Source organism: Sparus aurata, chromosome 1 (genome assembly GCF_900880675.1).
Source record: "Sparus aurata chromosome 1, fSpaAur1.1, whole genome shotgun sequence".
NCBI lineage: Eukaryota > Metazoa > Chordata > Actinopteri > Spariformes > Sparidae > Sparus > Sparus aurata.
In genome coordinates, this window is record NC_044187.1 from 18,513,244 (window position 1) to 18,537,542 (window position 24,299).

At 39.2% G+C, this 24,299-nt stretch overlaps 2 protein-coding genes across 9 annotated transcripts; both read right to left on the bottom strand.

Moving 5' to 3' along the window:
• Positions 1 to 1,901: 1,901 nt before the first annotated feature.
• Positions 1,902 to 5,926, bottom strand: LOC115579644 (5-hydroxytryptamine receptor 4). Its single transcript, XM_030413219.1, has 2 exons — positions 5,766 to 5,926; positions 1,902 to 3,957 (listed from the first exon to the last, which is right to left on the bottom strand). The coding sequence occupies exon 2, from the start codon at positions 3,942 to 3,944 to the stop codon at positions 2,886 to 2,888; it is 1,059 nt and encodes a 352-aa protein (XP_030269079.1). The 5' UTR covers positions 3,945 to 3,957; positions 5,766 to 5,926; the 3' UTR covers positions 1,902 to 2,885.
• A 3,559-nt stretch (positions 5,927 to 9,485) lies between these two features.
• Positions 9,486 to 24,293, bottom strand: LOC115589157 (uncharacterized threonine-rich GPI-anchored glycoprotein PJ4664.02-like). 8 transcript variants are annotated; one of them, XM_030429952.1, is made up of 31 exons: positions 24,134 to 24,293; positions 23,784 to 23,983; positions 23,477 to 23,541; positions 23,048 to 23,196; positions 22,848 to 22,920; positions 22,221 to 22,685; positions 21,871 to 22,070; positions 21,564 to 21,628; positions 21,135 to 21,283; positions 20,936 to 21,007; positions 20,309 to 20,773; positions 19,959 to 20,158; positions 19,652 to 19,716; positions 19,223 to 19,371; positions 19,024 to 19,095; positions 18,689 to 18,861; positions 16,906 to 18,205; positions 16,555 to 16,754; positions 16,251 to 16,315; positions 15,817 to 15,965; positions 15,471 to 15,689; positions 15,169 to 15,341; positions 14,621 to 14,685; positions 14,194 to 14,342; positions 13,781 to 14,079; positions 13,092 to 13,156; positions 12,857 to 12,999; positions 11,866 to 12,245; positions 11,176 to 11,240; positions 10,936 to 11,078; positions 9,486 to 10,710 (listed from the first exon to the last, which is right to left on the bottom strand). In XM_030429952.1, exons 4-31 carry the CDS (start codon positions 23,135 to 23,137, stop codon positions 10,607 to 10,609), a joined length of 5,757 nt encoding a protein of 1,918 aa, XP_030285812.1. In that variant the 5' UTR covers positions 23,138 to 23,196; positions 23,477 to 23,541; positions 23,784 to 23,983; positions 24,134 to 24,293; the 3' UTR covers positions 9,486 to 10,606. The 8 variants fall into 8 exon arrangements, with proteins under 8 accessions (XP_030285812.1, XP_030285773.1, XP_030285785.1 ...); XM_030429913.1 differs by having other exon boundaries at positions 16,906 to 17,706; positions 17,896 to 18,861; XM_030429925.1 differs by having other exon boundaries at positions 16,906 to 17,365; positions 17,744 to 18,861.
• Between the last annotated feature and the right edge of the window lie 6 nt (positions 24,294 to 24,299).

Genomic DNA, 24,299 nt, shown 5'->3' on the forward strand with positions numbered 1-24,299 from the left:
CTCTTTTCCAAAAACTCTTACCACTTGCACTTCTCACTTTACAGCAATGTTGAACCACAAATTGAGTCATGTTTTCTTCTTTTTGTCAGTTGTCAGCAAACGTAATTGTGTGTTACCATGGAAACACAGCCCATAGGGGCTGTCTGAGATAGCCTTGGGTTACGCCGGCAGCCTTTTTAGCCTTTGAGCTAAGCCCTTTTTAGCATTTTAGCCCAAATTAGTCTGCCTTTATGCTGCCGTTATGTGCAACTCAAGTAGTACAGTCTGGGAAGCAAAGCTACGACTGGCCTGAGGTCCCAAACAAATCCACGGTGCCGACTCATGAAAAATAAAGAAAAACTAGAACAACACTGTGAATAAGATTTTGAGAACAGATTAAGGTTATTGGCAATGTGGAAAGAGTGGCCCGAGGAGAAACAGGGGGAGAGAGAGAGACCCTAGCTCCATCAAGACAAATAAACCTCAATTACTTCCTGCTATTAGCCCCATTCCACCATGAACATGTATTCTAGCACTCTGGCAAAACTAGATACTGAAACAATATTCATGTTGAAGTGCAGGTTTGTGTGTAAGATTACAAAGCTAAATAACCTGAAAAAAACCCATCCCCCAGTTCAAGTGTCAACACAGAAACAGCAAATGTGCTAAATCTAAAATTGTGTAGTTTGCGGGTGACTCAAAAGGACCAGGACCTAAACTGTCTTCACACAAAAATCCACACATCCATCTTCATATAGCTCTGACCAGACCTGGACTGGTCTCCACAGTGTATTCCATCTTGCATATGGTGTCCTGTAAACCCCTGCCTAGTGACAGGCTTGTGGAAGGTGGATTGGAAACTAATCTAGCAGAACATATCTTCCAGGAAAAGTGATTCATTTTCATTTCATACACAAAGCAGTCCTCACTCCCTGCACTTTTCTTTACCATCACCAAACTGCACCCTGTCTACTCAACATGCAAGGGGGACACGTTTTCCCATAGGGGACGGGGATTGCCCAACGATTATGGACTTCTGGAAGAGGTTTTCAGAGATGCTATCAAGCAATTTGTCCTAAAGAATTCCTTACTTGCCAGAAGTCCTTTTTACTTAATGACTTCTCTGACTTTGAAACTCTTTGTTAAGATGAGATGTCTCTGTCTAGCTGGCCTTAGCTCCCAAGCTACTAGTAGCTTGTAGGTGGAGAGTGTAGACGGCTCCTCATTCTGTTAATACACAAAAATGATTTATGCTTCATGAATACTGGGCTGCCAACATAGGTCAGGCAAATGCAGAAGACATTAGAAACAATTACTAATAATAAAACCCCGTATTTAACTGTTTTGTGTTTGTAGGGTCAAGGGTGGGAATGAGCCAAAGGGAGGAGTATGGGAAGGTTGGGGGGAACAAATGCTCTTAATTCTTCTATTTCATTAGTTTTTGTCAATTTTATGCTTATTACGCACAGACACATGTGGTCATATGTATCTGCTTTGTTATCTTTCAACATATAACTCTATCCATATGTAATTATATAATAATTACATATATGTTTAAATATCAATAAAACTTTTTTATATATATGGAAACACTGAAATAGCTATTTTTATTTCTGTATAATATTCATATTATTATTATATTTTTCATTATATTTCCACATCATCAGTTGTAAGCATACTTTATTAAATATGTCATTGCCACAAAACCATTATCTATCGTTCAAGTATTCCCAAAGAAGATTATTCATAAATGCTGAGTTTGTGTAAGGCGTAATATCAATTTATTAAATGTTTTTGTGTCATCTTGCTGGAAACACTGAGTATCATCATGTTGCAACATAATCCATATCTGGTGCTGGGCTGTGTAAGAATGTTTTTAGCACATTTGCAATAAAGAAGTGAAAGAAATTAGACACGTTTATTTTTTTATTTGTTTTTTTATGATTGCTACTCATGTGATATGCATTTAACTCTCATAGTGTTACTGTTTTTATCAATAATGTAAAAAAAAAGAAAATGTTCATTTTATGTTATTCTTAACAATGAATGTAAAATGTGTAGCGATTAAATAAAAAGCATCCTCAGAGCACCACTACCCACACCTGCCCTCAATCATGCACCACCTGCCACTTTGTCACAACAGTTTGAGGTCTGGCATTACCTTCCGCTATTTTTAGTGAAGCTAATAAGGGTGCTGCAACTTCTGAAATCCGTCTGTCATCAATTTTTTTCATAAGAACAAAAAACAAAACAAAACCCTTATTTTATATTCCTTTCTATAAGACCTCCTCTGGTCTACAAGAGTAATCCTGCCTTACGATTATACACCCACCTCTCAGTTCTGCCATCTTCCCTGACCCATTTGAAGCTTCATTCATTATTTACTGAAAAAAACAATTTGTCAAGGAAAGCTCTTTTCAAAATAATGCACAACACTTTTGATTGTGGCTATAATTCATCTGGGGATCATTTGAAGGATTTGACTTCAACATATCCATGTGCTTTAGGCATAAACAAAATATAGGCAATACACCATCTTGCCTAATTATTCCTGCAGGTCATGACCACTGTCTGGGCGACTTTTCATGTCATGTTTCCGACATTGGGGAACTGCTCTTCCAAGGCCGGAGAAACAGACTAACACAGGGACATAATCCAAAAATAATAGTAAGAGAAGACCATTTTTTCCATCATTTGTTAAAAAAAGAAGAAAAAAGAAAGAGCACATTACACAGAATTACTAAACAATGTTTTCATACATTATGGTTGAATGCATGGTAAGTGAACCAGCTTACTAATATTTCTCGTAGTATAATTATGATTCTTTCTGACTGACTGAAGGCAGCCCTTCCTTTTCACAGATTTTTGCCTACATAAAACATACATATACTAACTTTATTTTATATCTAATCTGCACGTTCATTTGCGTCCTTCCTAGTGTGCGATAGCTCCATCCCAGGGGAGGATCCAGGCAGGCATACTCTGCAGCCCATGAACATGAGGAATGCCCTTCGGAAGGAACGGTTGAAGAAACCGTACAGGAAGGGGTTTAGAGATGAGTTGATATATCCTAGCCACAGAAATATGTCCCAGATGACCACATCTGTGCTGTATTCAATGAACGGGTCCACAATGTTGACTGTAAAGAAGGGCATCCAGAAGATCAGGAAAACTCCCATAATGATACCCAACGTTTTTGCGGCCTTTCCTTCCCTCTTCATTGTGTTGCGGTGTCGTTGTTTCTTGCTTGAGTCTTTGCCTACTCCATTAGCCATCTGACTTTCCATGGCGCTGATCTGCCTGGCCTGCCGTTTGGCAGCTTTGAAGATTTTCCAGTAGGCTATTAGCATGATAGCCATCGGCAAATAAAAGGCTACCAAGGAGGCCATGACAGCATAAACTCGGTTGACCAAGAACACGCACACATCCTGAGGGAGCAGGATGTCCACACCGGCAATATGGAGATCTAGCATTATGGGGCCAAAGGAGATGAGCATGGGAACAGCCCAACATACAACAATTAGAAAGGCCACCCGATTGTGGGACATCTTTAAAGAGTAAAGCAGGGGGTTGCAGACGGCGTAGTAGCGGTCAAAGGCAATGCAGCTGAGATGGAATATTGAGGCAGTGCAGAGCATTACATCTAGGCTGGAGTGAAGCTTACAAAAAAGGAAACCAAAGTACCAGCATCCCTCCACAGTCCGAATCATACTATAAGGCATCACTAACAGGCCAACGAGGCAGTCAGCCACTGCAAGAGACATGACGAAGGAGTTTGTGGGTGACTGCAACTGCTTGAAGTAGGCGATGGACAAGACCACCAGGAAGTTGCCCACCACTGTGCAGATAATGCCAACAGAGAGGAAGGCATATAGGAAAATGCGAGATGTCAGGTTCCTCAGTGTAGTACAGGACTCGAGAGATGTGTTACCATCTCCAAGCAATCCCCAGCTGCTGTTATCCATGGTCTAATCAAACCTGTCAAAACACACAGATATGGTCATAAATAATGAGAGTTTTGGGCTCAAGCGAGACGTCTCAAAGCAGTTTGCCTACGCTCTTCTATGGTACATTAACAGTGAAAAAGTGCACAAACCACCCAGAATTCTGTTTGTTTCTGACCCAATTGCTGCTCCATGGTAACTTCTTATGAGCTGAACTCCAAACTGTAAGCTTTAGTTTGACGTACGAATCGCAGGAGACCATGGACCTGCTTGTTCTCATGTGGTAACCGTATCTAAAATGCCATCTCTTAGCTTGGTGTGAAGAGAAAAAAACAAATGTTCTTTTCATCAACACAAATCTTGATATGATAAGGGAGAATGATACATGGCCACCTGTTGTTTTCTGGAACAAGACAAAATAAATACTCTCGGCATATAACAGATAACAAGTTTCAGGATGAATCTATTTTTTTTTTTTATTCTTTCACAGCAGGGTTTTTTAAAAAGATGAAGCTTGTATCCCCTACAGGCTACTTACTAAAATGGAAATTAAATAGAAAGCAAAATAAATAGTAAGTCATCAAAATAAAGAATCTTTATATTGGAGTGTGGAGGTTGAGTTAAAAAGAAGCTGGTGTGTAGTCCGTCAGTTCTTTTCTCATTTACCAATATATTTAGGAGAGCAGAACTCGGAGTGTAACATTTATCGCAACATTATTTAGAAACTGAATATAAGAATGTACAAATATCAGTAATTCACTAAATGTCACAAAGGATTATTTTATCCTAAGGGAACAATAACATGTTTATGAAACTTTAGCCCTCTGAATTCACTGAATGCACTGCACATTAGAGTATGTCACACAGCAGAGCACATATGACTGTAAGGAACAGAATAACATTAAGTTCTGAGTGCCAGTGGTGTGAACAGGGAGCAGATGTTCCAGCTGACTTGGAGTAGATTTTAATGAACACCGCAGGGACTGGCGGTGATGGCAAAGTGATGCTGAGTGAAAACTGCAGACTTTTGCTCGGCTTGTACACTTGTTGAGCTGAACCGACGCACAACATCACAGCTTGCATGTATCAGTAAAATCAAGTTAAAGTAAGTCATTTTTTTCTTTACCTATAGATCCTATAGTTATCCTCTGTTGTGATTGTCATAAAGGTTGCTGTCATATTAATTCTTCATTCAGTGCGAGTAGGTATCAGTGCTGAGTGCTGAAGTGCCCTCTACCTCTCTAAAGAGGCAAAAATGGGTACGGGTTGTATCAAAGACTTTCTATTTTGTGTAATACCTTTTCTCTGCTATTGTCAACAAAACAAGAACAACAAAACCTTACATTTTCAGTTTACTTACACTGCCAGTAGACAATAATTAATATAATTTTAAAGCAAAACCTTCCTCTTGAGCTTATAAAAGTTTAATAAGTCATTGAATAAAACAAAGCGTGATCATATTTGTCTTATTTGTCTATATGCCTGGTATTAATACAAATACTTTATCACATTCTGTCTGTTTGTTTTGTCATTTTTGCAGTGCAACGACACTTAAATTATTATGATGACGATGTCCTCATTTAAATGTAATATAAAATATCAAGGCAAGATTTTTTTGTTAGTAAGATATCGTAACTACAAATCTGACAAAGCTACAATTAAAGTCTCCCAAATCCGCAAGGATTCTGTTTCTTTCCGTCTGATTCTACGGAGAGCAGCTAATTTTTAAACATGACTCAATTAACTTATTCAGAGATGTTAACATTTCAAACCAGGTCTTTTTAAAGCTTGTGTATCAACTATCACATCGAGCAGTACCAGAAAACTGTAAATGACACTCACCTGTACAGAAGAGCAATGATCATCTGTCTGCCTAATGTCTGTATCATACTGCAGGTCTGTCAACCTTGGTTTTTACACAGAGATGAGGGGGGGTGGGAGGGCTTGGGTGTGGGCTCTGATGAACACATGCAACAACAATCACGGTAACAAAATACAGTCTGCTGCCAGCTTCCCTGCCAACTCAATTTAAGTGACTGTAGATAAGAACAACCAGGACACTGACATTTCTTAATTTTCTGCTCTTACTGTGGTATCCGTAGATTACTTCAAAAGGTTTACATGTGTACAGACCTGTTTAAAAAATCATTGCATCATTGTTGTTTTACAACACTGATAAGCCAGGAAATTATATTTGACACAAAATCAATGTTAGAACATAACACTCCAATTAAGACTATTGATAAATCCATAAACAGGATTGCTCAGGCTGAGTTTACACTCTGTGCATTACAGTGCAACTCGTTTTCTACGGATAATTCATTAAGAACTGGGTGTCACTCACGGCATTGTGTGTTTTTTTTAAGTCACGTCAGTGTGGCTCTGGGGATGGCATTCAGTTCTCAATCACTCGACCATCAGCACTCGACATCGCCCTAAAAAAGCTCTCATCAACCCTTTCATGTGTTTCAGTGTGCAGTAGAGCACATTCAGTCCAGCCAAGCTTGAATACCTTGGGCCTCCGCCAGTGACAGACGTATCTCAAGTGTGGCGGATGTGTTCTAATTAAACATGGGGGGATTTTCAATGAAGGGCACAATAAAAGGCACATTGGCTCAATAACTACTGTTTTGTCGGACCAGTTATTCATATGTATAATGCAAGTGTGCTTTACAGATGGTGTAGACTGGCTGCACATCTGTTCTTTTGTTTCTGAAAGAGGAGTGGAAAGAGGTTGATTCCCAAGCTTTGTTTCATTTACAAGGGAGCAAATGAAGTGACCTGTATAATGTGATTACACATGTTATTATCAACAGTGTAGTACAGACTCGGGCTACTATAAATCTAATATATGTGATCCTTCACATTATCTATCATTCTGGAACTCCTGTGGAGATTACTTGTAATGTGATCAGGAAACAAAAAAAAGGTAACTGTATTTCAGTTAAGGAACAAAACAATGAAATAACAAAATGGTCATGAAACCAAATACAGAGGGTGTAATTTAAGGGAATACACACTCTGTATTCTCATTATTTCTTTCTTTTATCTGCATTTTTTGGTATTGAAGTAATCCAGAAGTAACAGAATGTAATCACTTTCATATTGTGATACTTGGATTATATTACTCACTACATTTTTCAAGAGTTAATAACCGTAATATCTGTATCAGGAATACATTTTTAAAGTAACCCTCCCAACCCTGTCTTGGCATGCAATTTCGATTAATTATTTCTATTTGGTTATATTTTTTAAGTATGTTTTTTTAATTCATTTATTATCAAGGTAACGTTTTGAGCACAAAAAAACTGAAATGTTGCTAAATGATGAAGCAAAATGTTAACTGACAACATATTTGATGTCATTGACTTGCACACAATAAGAAATGGAGCACTTCCTGTAAAAACTTTTCCCCCTTTGTTTTTGTCCTAAATGATTAATTTGACTGTTTAAGCATACTTTATCTGAGTTAATGTGTTATCATGAACTATTTTAAGACAACACTGACAGATATACCACCCACAATTATTTTTTTTTACATCTTATTATTAAAATGGGTCAACAGCAGCTTCTCAATCCCGGTCAGTTAAGGTGGAATTTTTCGTAGCATATGCCCATCGAGCACTAGCCTACCAAACCGATTTTATTTGTGAGAATACAATTACGGTTAGAAACCGTAGAAGGGTTTTAAAACATCCAAGACAAGAATATATTATGTATCCCACAAGGACTGTGACAATCGTGTCTAGGAATTTAGCACATTTGCTCTCTTCATCCTTTCATCATCTGAATCTTTCTGTGTTTACCTGACACTGGAGCAAAATATCTTAACGTTTAAATTAAACTAAAGTACTAAGGCATCAAATGACCCAACTGTCCTCAGTACCCCCTTTGTCTTCATATTTAGGAGTGGGTGTATGTTCAAGGCTTTGTTCTGAACTGATTAAGGTGGCTGTTGTCTGTCTAGTAAAGTGGATTTTGTTTGTGTGTCCCCAAAATCTCAACTTAGATTTGTTTTAAAATCAATACAGATTACTGTACTTTTTATCCTTCAAGTTTCCAAAAGTAAAATCTCAATGCATTTATCATTTCTTTGATATTCCCTACTGTGCATGTCTTTTGTAAAAGTTAGAAATATTGAAAAGATTGAGAAGAAACAACAATTGCACTTAATTTTATGCACAGTATGAGAAGAAGGGAACCTACTTTCTCTAAATTTGTGTCCTTAATCTCTGGTTTTATTTAATCAGTGAACTCCAGTAATTGCTATGACTGTTAAGATGTTTTTATTCACAAAACCTATAAGAGATTAAATGTGAATACAATGTAACAGTAATTTCTCACTATCACAGACATGCTCCTCTTCTTCATCTCATTGATTTCTGTTTTATTTTTTCAATTTCAATTGTCCTTGATGACTATTTTCTTAATCAAAACTGCTTTGGCCATGGCTGGGGCCAATGTGAGGCCAATGTGACCTTGACTCACAGAGCACACAAAACTGTAAACATTGCAACTTTAGCTGTACACACACTAGATTGGATGATCTTTGGGGCAATGAAGCCCTCTTCTGGTGTGTTATTGCAATAGCATGTACATCATGAGTTCATCATTGCTGTAAGTATGCACAAACCAAACACAATGCAAGAGTACCTTGAGAAACCTAAAGAAAAAAAAAAAAACCTCCATGTGTGACCCCACTCATGACAGGCACAGTTATGAATTTGTGCTAACGTAATGTAACGCAATGTTGACTCATGTCTGTGAATGCTGCCTTTCCAAACTCTAAGAATGATTTCATGATGCTTTTGTTAGTCGTTAGCTGCTGTTTATGTCAAACCACTAACTACTCTGATGAAATGAATGTGTGAAGATACCACAGTCAAAGATAATTATAATATTGTTCCTTGAAATGAATGTATCAGAGCAAAATTCACTTTGCGCTGTTGCTACTTCAGTGGGCAGCTAAGTGCCCAAGTGACAAATGACCAGATGTGTAAAGAGGCTCAGCTGTTTTTCTTTCCACTCGACCAGATGATTTGGATCACTGTTGCCTGCCAAACTCTCTGAGTGACGCATTTTCATGCATTGATGTTCATCCAATTTCCGCCATATATAAGCTTGCTTGTTTCTCCCATGTCTGTGTGTCAGTCTTGCTCTTGTTCTTGTACACATGCTGCAGACACCATTCCTATGACAGGACTGATAATGCCAACCTACCAGCATCTCTACATGTGTAAGAGACTACAATCAATACCTTACTGTGCATGCTTTCACACTTGTTGCGTAAGTTTTAAGGTTGGTGAAGAAAGCCTTCCAATGTATAGCAATTCATATAGGAATGTTATAGTGTGTATAGACGTAAGGTTAAAAAATAGGCCAAGGGCTTGATTAGAAGTGATGGCAAACACATGCAAAACATGAGTTGCTATTTAGTCAATAACTTTGAGGATGTTTCTATGTGCTGAGTCACCAAGTATACATAAAATTGAGGTTACTTGTTTCCAATGCAGGTATTCATTTAACACTGTTTTTTGAATGAGTGAAGTTCGGGACAAGAAAGAATGACACGTGACTTTAATCAAAAGTCAAAAAGAATCTTGCCGGGATGTGCTTCTTTTCTAATGGTTCTTTCATTTCCTCATCATGACATTCCCATTCCCTTGTATTCCTCTGAAATCTACTGCCAGTCTTGGCAATGATCATAAACCCTGATGTTGACAAAGTGAAGTTTTATATGTTTTTTAATCAGACACTACACAGCTGATATATCTAAAAGTAACACATGTGTTTGTTATTTTATCTGTTCAAAAAAGAGTCAAAAAGAACAATTTCAGAAAACAAGAGGGTATCTTTTAAAATGATATTTCAATATTGTGTTTATGAACAAATATGAAAATGTTGATTATTCCCCTTCTCAAAAACATACAGGAATCAGCATTCTGTTCAAAACGTTAATCATTTAATTGAAAAATAATAAATTATAGTACTTCAGCTCTTTCAAACTAGCATCCAATAATCAACATGTCACTGTTGACAAATTTACTTCATAGGGTATGATTCTTCAACACCCAGCATTATATTCTATGGCAATATCTTTCCTAAAATATTCTGACATGTTGAATGTAAAGTAACCCACCTTAAACTCCATTGTTAGGGTTATGTAGAAGTCATCCTCATCATTAAATATGTTGTTTTTTAAAACTCCAACATCAATCGTTTGTCTTAGACGTAATATGAATCATTGGTTTCAAGCATCAAGATCATGTCAACTCTACACCCTAAGCTTTTGGCACGATATTAACTGCACACTTCTTCCCTCATTCTCAGTGGATGTAAACTGGTCTTTTTTTTTTTTATGTTACAGATGCATATAAAGAGGTATTCCCAAAAAGTACACATACGAGGGCAGGTCTTACAAAGAATCTCCATAAAGTATAAAATATGATATTGCAATCTTAATGATTAGTTCCTTAAATCTAAGGGAATCAGAACACAAGTGATCATTAAATCATATGTGGAAAGTACTGAGATTTTCTGAAACACAATATGCATCTTTTTACAACATGGTCGTGTATTGGTAAATTTAAAAATGCACACTTGTTATGTGATTTGGTTTTGGCTCATTGGATCATTGCCTTTTCCAAATCAACTGGTTTAGTCAATGTATCTGACTTAGGGACCTATATGTCCATCAGCATCTGTGCTGCAGCCAGCAGTGTTAGTGACAAGACTGCCAATGAGCCCACTGTGGGCAAAGGAGCACTGCCAGATGTTGATGTTGATTCTGAAATATTAGAAAAAGCAGAGGTATTAGTTAGGGACATTCTGCGGACGGAGGGAAACTTCACAAGTCAAAATTGCAGGCATAAAAGAAAACTTCATCCCAACCTCATCTGACTTTCATATTTAAAAATGACAAGAGAATTACAAATATGACATTGAGACACGCATTTGATTTTTAAATAGATTAATACTTGCAATCCATTCATTTCTTCATGTAACAACTTACGTGCAGAAACACTTCCTGGTATAACATTCAGGGCAGTAGATTTGCTGAGCTCACTGCTGAACAGGGAGGTTGCATTAGTAGCTGAAGGAACTGAGTTTTTATCTCTGAACACAGCGGTCGTGTCGACAACCACAGAGCCACTCCTGCAGGGACAAAGACACAAAGGAAGTTAGTTTTTTAAAACTAAGTGGATGCCAAGAATAGAGCATAATATTATCAAAAAATTTAATTTTGTCTCACGTGAAGTTGTTTACAATGCAGCGGCTGTAGTCTGCTCCAAAAGCCGCATTTCCTGCAGTGTTTACCTGAAAGACAACTTAACTGTTAGTTTAAATTAAAAATACAACAAAAGTACTAATGGACATCTCACCAGACAGGATCTAGTTTCCTTATTGCCCTGTTGAAGTTTGAAGAGAGTGGAGAGTGAGCCCCACTGGAATCTGAGGCTCAACCTCACTTTTGGGGCATTGCTACCATGCACCAAGTAAGCACAAAAGAAAACCTTCAAGTAGTTGCAAAAATTACTGTGTGATTAATGGAAATCAATATATTCACCTCTTCAAAGGAGGCTGGTGTGTACAAATGCAGCAACACCTCAATTAATATCTGCAATTTTTTGTTACCCAGAATTCTTAAGCAGTGAGATGATTTGGATAATGTGTTTTGTTCTGTTTGGTGTGAATAACAGGTTCCATTAAAAAAAAAAAAACATAATTATATTGGCTTAGATTTTTTCCAGTGAAAACGATGGTGACTGACTGCTTAAATATTCGATGGATATTTGAAAATGTAACTTCTGCACTTAAGTTCAGAAGATGCTTCACTGTTTTATGTGCCCATGGAATGTTATTGTTAGAAAGTGAATTGAATTTATCATGGTAGAAGTTTATGTTGTTAGTAGTACACTGTTGTAGAGCATAGGCAGCTTACCTCTGTGACCACTGTTGCAGCCAAAGTCTTAAATGCTGCTGAGGATTGATCGGAGAGATCTGATGTGAATGTTCGGTTGAGACTAAACACGAGGCTAAGGGTTCCCTCAGTGGATGAGGGAGGATCTGTTGATGCTGGAGAAGCTGTGGTAGAGGCGGCTGTAACTGGAGCGGCAGTGGAGGTGGCTGTAACTGGAGCGGCAGTGGAGGTGGCTGTAACGGTAGCGGCAGTGGTGGTGGCTGTAACGGGAGCCGCGGTGGAGGTGGCTGTAACGGGAGCCGCGGTGGAGGTGGCTGTAATGGGAGCGGCAGTGGAGGCAGCTGTAATGGTGGGAGTTGCAGTTGGGGCAGTTGTAGGTGCCACTGTTGTTGTAGTGGTTCCTAAAAAAAAACCCAATTTAGCTTCTTTTACGAGGTGCAGGAACCTTGGAAGCACAACATTGTAAAAATTCCAAAAATTAAGCATAGCGCAAATTCATGCAGGACACACAAGTCATAAGCCCCAGCTGTAGTCAGCTGACAGCCAGCTGATCAGATCAGTGTCAGTCTCTGACCAACCACATCCACTCTTCCAAATCAGGCGGTCCATTTAAACCCAAGCAGTCATTCACTGATCTCTCCTTCAACACTGCTACACGCACATCGCTGCTGTTGGCAAGCTTGCAACCACCACCCCAGCCTCCACCTGCTTAGTCTGAGCCTAAAATGGCTAATTTATCTAGTTGTTTTGACTCCACTCCTGCAGGGGGGTATACATTGCGCTCCCTGGATTGATTTAGCATGCTGCTTGTCAAATCTGTGGAGCTTCTGGAGTGGAGCCTACAGTGCCAAGCCTAACTGTATATCATTTGTTGCAATAAATGATTTAATCAATGACGAGAGTGTTCCTGAATGACATACTAGAGAATTACAAGTATGACATTGAGACACGCATTTGATTTTTAAATAGATTAATACTTGCAATCCATTCATTTCTTCATATAACAACTTACGTGCAGAAACGCTTCCTGGTATAACATTCAGGGCAGTAGATTTGCTGAGCTCACTGCTGAACAGGGAGGTTGCATTAGTAGCTGAAGGAACTGAGTTTTTATCTCTGAACACAGTGGTCGTGGTGACAACCACAGAGCCACTCCTGCAGGGACAAAGACACAAAGGAAGACTTTTTAAAACCAAGTGGATGCCAAGAATAGAGCATAATGCAGTCAAAAATTTATTTTGTCTTACGTGAAGCTGTTTACAATGCAGCGGCTGTAGTCTGCTCCAAAAGCCGCATTTCCTGCAGTGTTTACCTGAAAGACAGCTTAACTGTTAGTTGCGATTAAAAATACAACAAAAGTACCAATGGACATCTCACCAGAAAGGATCTAGTTTCCTTATTGCCCTGCAAGGTAGGAGCGTTGCTTAAGTTTAAGGACAGTGGAGAGTGAGCCACACTGGGATCTGGGGCTCAACCTCACTTTTGAGGTGTTGCTACCTTGCACCAAGTAAGCCCAAAAGAAAACCTTTCAGTAGGTCCAACAATCACTGTGTGATTAATGGAAATTAATATATTCACCTCTTCAAACAAGGCTGGGGTGTACAAATACAGCAACAACTTAATCAATATATCTGCAGTTTTTTGTTTCCCAGAATTCTTAAGCAGCAGGATGATTTGGATAATGTGTTTTGTTCTGTTTGGTGTGAATAACAAGTTCCATGACAAAAACATAATTATATTGGCTTAGATTTTTTCCAGTGAAAATGATGGTAACTGACTGCTTAAAAAAAATTAAACTAAATTCTGCACTTAAGTTCAGAAGATGCTTCTTTGTTTTATGATGCACACGGAATGTTATTGTTAGAAAGTGAATTCAATTTATCGCGGTGGAAGTTTATGTTGTTAGTAGTACACTGTTAGAGCATAGACAGCTTACCTCTGTGACGACTGTTGCAGCCAAAGTCTTAAACGCTGCTGAGGATTGATTGGAAAGATCTGATGTGAATGTTCGGTTTAGACTAAACACAAGGCTAAGGGTTCCCTCAGTGGATGAAGGAGGATCTGTTGATGCTGGAGAAGCTGTGGTAGAGGCGGCTGTAACTGGAGCGGTAGTGGAGGTGGCTGTAACGGGAGCGGCAGTGGAGGTGGCTGTAACTGGAGCGGCAGTGGAGGTGGCTGTAATGGTGGGAGTTGTAGTTGGGGCAGTTGTAGGTGCCACTGTTGTTGTAATTGTTCCTACAAAAACAAAATTTAGCTTCTTTTACCATGTGCAGGAACCTTGGAAACACAATGTTGTAAAAAAAACAACGTTTTTTTTCATAAATAATAAAATATTAAATCAACTCTTACTTGTTGCAACAACACTTGATGTATTCACTGGAATGCTGATGGAACCGTTGGATGCTGCTTGTACCAGAGTATCTACCACAACACTTGTTTCTGGCACTGAGCTGACATTGTTGAATATCAGCTGAGAATTCACCACGACTGAACCTTGACTGTAAGACAAAGTATTGTCATTATACTTATTGGTGTCTGTTAGTTGTGACACCTCAATATCAAATGACACTTTATGAAGACCGAACTATAATTAAGCAAATGAACTATCAATTCTAGAAAAACATGTATGACCAAAATAACGTCTCCAGATTTGTAGGTAAAGAAAACGCATACTTAACTTTGCTGAATAAGTTTCAATTAACACAGTGCCGTGCATACAGCTTTAATAAAACATCGGATGTTTTTCTAATGTTAGATTATGAAAACTGTCATATACCTGAAAGAGGTGATCTCAGATCGAAGGAAACGGTTTCCAAATCTCTTAGAATAGACACCATTAAGCTGGAGAAATGAAATTGAAAAACAGTTCAAGTAACGTCAAAAAACAACAATGAGAGATGTGAGAGAATTGTTTTTGCCACACTATAATATCATTTGGTTATTCATTCACCTGTTTTTATTTCATAACTTTGTCTACATCTCTGCTGTCCATCGGTATACTCATTTGTTTTAGATGTTACTATACCAAACAGGCAAGCCTTTGCGTAGCATAATGCAGTTTATTGCCCCTTAACCTAACCTTAACCATTACAAATAAATAACCCTTACTGTTACCCTTAAAAACAAGTCTTGACCCTCAGACAGCCTTTTAAATAACGCTCTGAAAGTGATGACCGGTCACAATATCAAATGCCAATAACCACACACATACTCACACACACACATATTAGATATATATTATATATTTCTTTTGCATGAGATTTGAAAATATACTATGCAAGTTTTCAGTTATATACAGATAATAACAAAAGTAAATGAACTTACTTGTGATGTTACATTCTTTTCTAAATCCTTAAACTCTTGAGAGGATCGGTTTAGAAGTTGTGGTCTAAAGGTTTGCTGCAACCTGAATCCCAATGTGATCTTTGAGTCTTCGGGGACAGCTGTTGAGGCTGGAGCACCAGTTGTGATAACTGGTTGTGCTGATGTTCCATTCACTGAAGGGGAGGTTGCATTACTTACAAGTATTAAAGATTATTTACGAGTATTATGCAAGTTTACAGTTATTAGAGCTGCATAAACTGCATCAACTTCAAGTGATGTATGAGTGTGAGACTTTGCATTACCTGCTGGTGAGGTTGCATTAACAGGTGGTGAAGTTGTGTTGACTGCTGGTGAAGTGGCGTTGACTGGTGGTGAAGTGGCGTTGACAGGTGGGGATGTTGCGTTGACTGGTGGTGAGGTGGCGTTGACTGGTGGTGAGGTTGCATTGACTGGAGGTGAAGTGGTGTTGATTGGTGGTGATGTTGCATTGCCCGGTGGGGGTTGAGTTGGTGCCAAAACAACTGAAAACAACAGTTACCAAAAGGGATTTTGTTGTATTTCTAAACAAATGCTTGTCATCATTTATTCTGTATGAGCTTCCAATAATCATTTACAAAATATAAGATTTTGAATAATATTATGTCTTACCGGCTGCCGAAATAGATGATGTGTTGACAGTGAGTGAAAAGTTAGAGCTGGAAGCAGCAGTCCTCAACGTTTCAGCTGCAGAACTGGCATTTGGTAGTGTAGTCACATTGTTGAATATCAGCTCAGCCTCTACCACAACGGATCCCTGTCTGTAACAGAAGTATTTGTGAAAAGTAATGTTTAAATGCCGTGATGTTATTTGGTTGTTGTGGCCATTATTGCTTAACTATGGCAAAATGACAAGGACTAATATAGTTACCAAAAATGGATAATTTAAATGTATTCTACAAATCTGAACATGTTTGTAATATATGATAAACCCGAACAGACAAATGAAAAAACAGTACAGCACTTCTTTCAGTTTTCATTAATGCAAAAAATCAATACATTACCAAACAACTTTCTAATATGCGAAAACAAGCAGTGTTTTATACCTGAAGCCTCTGATTTCAGTTCGATTGAAAGCAGCTCCAAATCTTTGCGAATAGACAGTGTTGAGCTGTGAATGAATATAAATGTTTATTCAGTGAATGCATTTTCTGCTATTACCTGCTACACTTTGTTGACAACTCATCCACACTACAAGAATCAACATTTTATTTAGTTTCATTATCTTATTAAACACTTGGTGAAAAGACCATCTTGCAAAATTCTGTCATGTAAACGTTTTAGGTATAGTTGTTGAAAACTGCAAAAAAAAAAAAAAAAGAAAACACTATACAAATTACACAAACTTACCGCTGATGCAACTTGGCCTTTTAATGTCTGGAACTGAGGTGAGGATTGGTTACTAAGTTCTGCTGTAAAATTTTGCCGCAAACTAAATCCCAACTTAATTCTTGGCTCTGGTGGTGTTGCAACTGTTGTAGCTGGGGCTCCAATAGTAGTGACTCTTGGTGGTCTGGAGGTTCCATTTACGGGTGGAGAGTTTGTATTACCTGCAAAAAGTATTCAAAAAATTAAGTCAAATGAACAGGTTGCACTTGGTGCCAGTGTTGTTAAAATGACACATACTGTAGCAACTTTTTGTGTGGCAGTCATTTTAACGAAAAACTATTGTATTTTTATCGAGTGTAGGATTTGTATTACCAGGTGGAGACATAGTCGAAATTGTTTGGAATGAGGTCATGTTGACCGTTGGTGAGGTGGCGTTGACTGGAGGTGCTGTTGCATTGATGGGTGGTGATGTTGCATTGACTGGTGGTGATGTTGCATTGATGGGTGTTGATGTTGCGGTGACAGGTGGTGAGGTTGCGTTAACTGGTGGTGTGGTCATGTTGACCGGTGGTGAGGTCGTGTTTACTGGTGGTGAGGTGGTGTTGACCGGAGGTGCTGTTGCATTGATGGTTGGTGACGTTGCATTGACTGATGGTGAGGTTGCATTGATGGGTGGTGATGTTGCATTGACTGGTGATGAGGTTGCATTGATGGGTGGTGATGTTGCATTGATGGGTGGAGATGTTGCATTGACTGGTGGTGAGGTTGCATTGATGGATGGTGAGGTTGCGTTACCTGGTGGTGTGGTCATGTTGACTGGTGGTGAGGTCATGTTGACTGGTGGTGAGGTTGCATTGACTGGTGGTGAAGTGGTGTTGATTGGTGGTGATGTTGCATTGACGGGTGGCGATGTTGCATTGACTGGTGGTGAGGTTGCATTGACAGATGGTGATGTTGCATTGACTGGTGGTGAGGTTGCATTGATGGTTGGTGATGTTGCATTGACTGGTGGTGATGTTGCATTGATGGGTGGTGATGTTGCATTGACTGATGGTGATGTTGCATTGACTGGTGGTGAGGTTGCATTGACTGGTGGTGATGTTGCATTGACTGGTGGTGATGTTGCATTGATGGGTGTTGATGTTGCGTTGACAGGTGGTGAGGTTGCGTTAACTAGTGGTGTGGTCATTTTGACTGGTGGTGAGGTCATGTTTACTGGTGGTGAGGTGGTGTTGACCGGAGGTGCTGTTGCATTGATGGTTGGTGACGTTGCATTGACTGGTGGTGAGGTTGCATTGATGGGTGGTGATGTTGCATTGACTGATGGTGAGGTTGCATTGATGGATGGTGAGGTTGCATTACCTGGTGGTGTGGTCATGTTGACTGGTGGTGAGGTCATGTTGACTGGTGGTGAGGTGGCGTTGACTGGTGGTGAGGTTGCATTGACTGGTGGTGAAGAGGTGTTGATTGGTGGTGAGGTTGCATTGATGGGTGGCGATGTTGCATTGACGGGTGGCGATGTTGCATTGACTGGTGGTGAGGTAGCATTGATGGGTGGTGATGTTGCATTGACTGGGGGTGAGGTTGCATTGATGGGTGGTGATGTTGCATTGACGGATGGTGATGTTGCATTGACTGGTGGTGAGGTTGCGTTACCTCGTGGTGTGGTCATGTTGACTGGTGGTGAGACGGCGTTGACTGGTGGTGAGGTTGCATTGACTGGTGGTGAAGTGGTGTTGATTGGTGGTGAGGTTGCATTGATGGGTGGCGATGTTGCATTGACGGGTGGCGATGTTGCATTGACTGGTGGTGAGGTAGCATTGATGGGTGGTGATGTTGCATTGATTGGGGGTGAGGTTGCATTGATGGGTGGTGATGTTGCATTGACGGATGGTGATGTTGCATTGAAGGTTGGTGATGTTGCATTTACTGGTGCTGAGGTCATGTTGACTGGTGGTGAGGTCACATTGAGTGGTGGTGAGGTCATGTTGACTGGTGGTGATGTTGCATTGACTGGTGGTGAGGTTGCATTGATGGGTGGTGATGTTGCATTGACTGGTGGTGAGGTTGCATTGATGGGTGGTGATGTTGCATTGACTGATGGTGATGTTGCATTGACTGGTGGTGAGGTTGCGTTACCTCGTGGTGTGGTCATGTTGACTGGTGGTGAGGTCATGTTGAATGGTCGTGAGGTGGCGTTGACTGGAGGTGCTGTTGCATTGATGGTTGTTGATGTTGCATTTACTGGTGCTGAGGTTATGTTGAGTGGTGGTGAGGTCATGTTGACTGGTGGGGATGTTGCGTTGACTGGTGGTGAAGTGGTGTTGACTGGTTGTGCAAATGTTTTGAGTATTTTATTGTAATGCAGCGAGTTACACTGAATTGTGATAATTCAATTGTGTTCATATCGAGTAATGACTGAATAGCAGTATTTGCATTGTTAAACTGAACAGAATTCAAATTCATTGACCGGTTGTGTCATCATAATACCTGCGGAGGAAGTAATTGCCGTCATTGTTGTAGGTGCAGCTGTGGATGGGGGTTGAGTTGGTGCCAAAACAACTGAAAATAACAATTGCCAAAAGGGATTTTGTTGTATTTCTAAACAAATGCTTGTCATCATTTATTCTGTATGAGCTTCCAATAATCATTTACAAAATAAAATATTTTGAATAATATTATGTCTTACCGGCTGCCGAAATAGATGATGTGTTGACAGTGAGTGAAAAGTTAGAGCTGGAAGCAGCAGTCCTCAACGTTTCAGCTGCAGAACTGGCATTTGGTAGTGTAGTCACATTGTTGAATATCAGCTCAGCCTCTACCACAACGGATCCCTGTCTGTAACAGAAGTATTTGTGAAAAGTAATGTTTAAATGCTGTAATGTTATTTGGCTGTTGTGGCCATTATTGTTTAATTATGGCAAAATGACAAGGACTACTATAGCTATCAAAAATGAATAATATTCTACAAATCTGAACATGTTTGTAATATATCATAAACCCTAACAGACAAATGACAAAAGTACAGCACCTCCTTCAGTTTTCATTAATAATCAGCAAAAAATCAATACATTACCAAATAACTTTCTAATATGCGAAAGCAAGCAGTGTTTTATACCTGAAGCCTCTGATTTCAGTTCGATTGAAAGCAACTCCAAATCTTTGCGAATAGACAGTGTTGAGCTGTGAATCAATATAAATGTTAATTTCAATGAATGCATTTTCTGCTATTACCTGCTACACTTTGTTGACAACTCATCCACACTACAAGAATCAACATTTTATTTAGTTTCATTATCTTATTAAACACTTGGTGAAAAGACCATCTTGCAAAATTCTGTCATGTAGATGTTTTAGGTATAGTTGTTGAAAAATGCAAAAAAAACCAAACAAAACAAAACACTATACAAATTACACAAACTTACCGCTGATGCAACTTGGCCTTTTAATGTCTGGAACTGAGGTGAGGATTGGTTACTAAGCTCTGCTGTAAAATTTTGCCGCAACCTAAATCCCAACTTAATTCTTGGCTCTGGTGGTGTTGCAACTGTTGTAGCTGGGGCACCAATAGTAGTGACTCTTGGTGGTCTGGAGGTTCCATTTACGGGTGGAGAGCTTGTATTACCTACAAAAGTATTCAAAAAATCAAGTCAAATGAACAAATTGCACTTGGTGCCAGTGTTGTTAAAATGACACATACTGTAGCAACTTTTTGTGTGGCAGTCATTTTAACGAAAAACTATTGTATTTTTATCGAGTGTAGGATTTGTATTACCAGGTGGTGACATGGTTGAAATTGTTTGGAATGAGGTCATGTTGACCGTTGGTGAGGTGGCGTTGACTGGAGGTGATGTTGCATTGACTGGTGGTGATGTTGCATTGATGGGTGTTGATGTTGCGTTGACAGGTGGTGAGGTTGCGTTAACTGGTGGTGTGGTCATGTTGACTGGTGGTGAGGTCATGTTAACTGGTGGTGAGGTGGCGTTGACTGGAGGTGCTGTTGCATTGATGGTTGGTGACGTTGCATTGACTGGTGGTGAGGTTGCATTGATGGGTGGTGATGTTGCATTGACTGCTGATGCAGTTGCATTGATGGGTGGTGATGTTGCATTGACAGATGGTGAGGTTGCATTGATGGTTGTTGATGTTGCATTTACTGGTGCTGAGGTCATGTTGAGTGGTGGTGAGGTCATGTTGACTGGTGGGGATGTTGCGTTGACTGGTGGTGAAGTGGTGTTGACTGGTTGTGCAAATGTTTTGAGTATTTTATTGTAATGCAGCGAGTTACACTGAATTGTGATAATTCAATTGTGTTCATATCGAGTAATGACTGAATAGCAGTATTTGCATTGTTAAACTGAACAGAATTCAAATTCATTGACCGGTTGTGTCATCATAATACCTGCGGAGGAAGTAATTGCCGTCATTGTTGTAGGTGCAGCTGTGGATGGGGGTTGAGTTGGTGCCAAAACAACTGAAAATAACAATTGCCAAAAGGGATTTTGTTGTATTTCTAAACAAATGCTTGTCATCATTTATTCTGTATGAGCTTCCAATAATCATTTACAAAATAAAATATTTTGAATAATATTATGTCTTACCGGCTGCCGAAATAGATGATGTGTTGACAGTGAGTGAAAAGTTAGAGCTGGAAGCAGCAGTCCTAAACGTTTCAGCTGCAGAACTGGCATTTGGTAGTGTAGTCACATTGTTGAATATCAGCTCAGCCTCTACCACAACGGATCCCTGTCTGTAACAGAAGTATTTGTGAAAAGTAATGTTTAAATGCTGTAATGTTATTTGGCTGTTGTGGCCATTATTGTTTAATTATGGCAAAATGACAAGGACTAATATAGCTATCAAAAATGAATAATATTCTACAAATCTGAACATGTTTGTAATATATCATAAACCCTAACAGACAAATGACAAAAGTACAGCACCTCCTTCAGTTTTCATTAATAATCAGCAAAAAATCAATACATTACCAAATAACTTTCTAATATGCGAAAGCAAGCAGTGTTTTATACCTGAAGCCTCTGATTTCAGTTCGATTGAAAGCAACTCCAAATCTTTGCGAATAGACAGTGTTGAGCTGTGAATCAATATAAATGTTAATTTCAATGAATGCATTTTCTGCTATTACCTGCTACACTTTGTTGACAACTCATCCACACTACAAGAATCAACATTTTATTTAGTTTCATTATCTTATTAAACACTTGGTGAAAAGACCATCTTGCAAAATTCTGTCATGTAGATGTTTTAGGTATAGTTGTTGAAAAATGCAAAAAAAAACAAACAAAACAAAACACTATACAAATTACACAAACTTACCGCTGATGCAACTTGGCCTTTTAATGTCTGGAACTGAGGTGAGGATTGGTTACTAAGCTCTGCTGTAAAATTTTGCCGCAACCTAAATCCCAACTTAATTCTTGGCTCTGGTGGTGTTGCAACTGTTGTAGCTGGGGCACCAATAGTAGTGACTCTTGGTGGTCTGGAGGTTCCATTTACGGGTGGAGAGCTTGTATTACCTACAAAAGTATTCAAAAAATCAAGTCAAATGAACAAATTGCACTTGGTGCCAGTGTTGTTAAAATGACACATACTGTAGCAACTTTTTGTGTGGCAGTCATTTTAACGAAAAACTATTGTATTTTTATCGAGTGTAGGATTTGTATTACCAGGTGGTGACATGGTTGAAATTGTTTGGAATGAGGTCATGTTGACCGTTGGTGAGGTGGCGTTGACTGGAGGTGATGTTGCATTGACTGGTGGTGATGTTGCATTGATGGGTGTTGATGTTGCGTTGACAGGTGGTGAGGTTGCGTTAACTGGTGGTGTGGTCATGTTGACTGGTGGTGAGGTCATGTTAACTGGTGGTGAGGTGGCGTTGACAGGAGGTGCTGTTGCATTGATGGGTGGTGATGTTGCATTGACTGGTGGTGAGGTTGCATTGATGGGTGGTGATGTTGCATTGACTGGTGATGCAGTTGCATTGATGGGTGGTGATGTTGCATTGACAGATGGTGAGGTTGCATTGATGGTTGTTGATGTTGCATTTACTGGTGCTGAGGTCATGTTGAGTGGTGGTGAGGTCATGTTGACTGGTGGGGATGTTGCGTTGACTGGTGGTGAAGTGGTGTTGACTGGTTGTGCAAATGTTTTGAGTATTTTATTGTAATGCAGCGAGTTACACTGAATTGTGATAATTCAATTGTGTTCATATCGAGTAATGACTGAATAGCAGTATTTGCATTGTTAAACTGAACAGAATTCAAATTCATTGACCGGTTGTGTCATCATAATACCTGCGGAGGAAGTAATTGCCGTCATTGTTGTAGGTGCAGCTGCTGGATGGGGGTTGAGTTGGTGCCAAAACAACTGAAAATAACAATTGCCAAAAGGGATTTTGTTGTATTTCTAAACAAATGCTTGTCATCATTTATTCTGTATGAGCTTCCAATAATCATTTACAAAATAAAATATTTTGAATAATATTATGTCTTACCGGCTGCCGAAATAGATGATGTGTTGACAGTGAGTGAAAAGTTAGAGCTGGAAGCAGCAGTCCTAAACGTTTCAGCTGCAGAACTGGCATTTGGTAGTGTAGTCACATTGTTGAATATCAGCTCAGCCTCTACCACAACGGATCCCTGTCTGTAACAGAAGTATTTGTGAAAAGTAATGTTTAAATGCTGTAATGTTATTTGGCTGTTGTGGCCATTATTGTTTAATTATGGCAAAATGACAAGGACTACTATAGCTATCAAAAATGAATAATATTCTACAAATCTGAACATGTTTGTAATATATCATAAACCCTAACAGACAAATGACAAAAGTACAGCACCTCCTTCAGTTTTCATTAATAATCAGCAAAATATCAATACATTACCAAAAAACTTTCTAATATGCGAAAGCAAGCAGTGTTTTATACCTGAAGCCTCTGATTTCAGTTCGATTGAAAGCAACTCCAAATCTTTGCGAATAGACAGTGTTGAGCTGTGAATCAATATAAATGTTAATTTCAATGAATGCATTTTCTGCTATTACCTGCTACACTTTGTTGACAACTCATCCACACTACAAGAATCAACATTTTATTTAGTTTCATTATCTTATTAAACACTTGGTGAAAAGACCATCTTGCAAAATTCTGTCATGTAGATGTTTTAGGTATAGTTGTTGAAAAATGCAAAAAAAACCAAACAAAACAAAACACTATACGAATTACACAAACTTACCGCTGATGCAACTTGGCCTTTTAATGTCTGGAACTGAGGTGAGGATTGGTTACTAAGCTCTGCTGTAAAATTTTGCCGCAACCTAAATCCCAACTTAATTCTTGGCTCTGGTGGTTTTGCAACTGTTGTAGCTGGGGCACCAATAGTAGTGACTCTTGGTGGTCTGGAGGTTCCATTTACGGGTGGAGAGCTTGTATTACCTACAAAAGTATTCAAAAAATCAAGTCAAATGAACAAATTGCACTTGGTGCCAGCGTTGTTAAAATGACACATACTGTAGCAACTTTTTGTGTGGCAGTCATTTTAACGAAAAACTATTGTATTTTTATCGAGTGTAGGATTTGTATTACCAGGTGGTGACATAGTTGAAATTGTTTGGAATGAGGTCATGTTGACCGTTGGTGAGGTGGCATTGACTGGAGGTGATGTTGCATTGACTGGTGGTGATGTTGCATTGATGGGTGTTGATGTTGCGTTGACAGGTGGTGAGGTTGCGTTAACTGGTGGTGTGGTCAT

Coding starts and splice junctions, on each gene's coding strand:
- LOC115579644 (XM_030413219.1), bottom strand. CDS start 3,944: ATGGATAACAGCAGCTGGGGATTGCTTGGAGATGGTAACACATCTCTC.
- LOC115589157 (XM_030429897.1), bottom strand. CDS start 23,137: ATGCCAGTTCTGCAGCTGAAACGTTTAGGACTGCTGCTTCCAGCTCTA. Junction 20,774..20,935: donor GGCAATTACTTCCTCCGCAG/GTATTATGATGA, acceptor TTGCACAACCAG/TCAACACCACTTCACCACCA. Junction 15,966..16,250: donor ACTGAAATCAGAGGCTTCAG/GTATAAAACACT, acceptor CTTCTGTTACAG/ACAGGGATCCGTTGTGGTAG.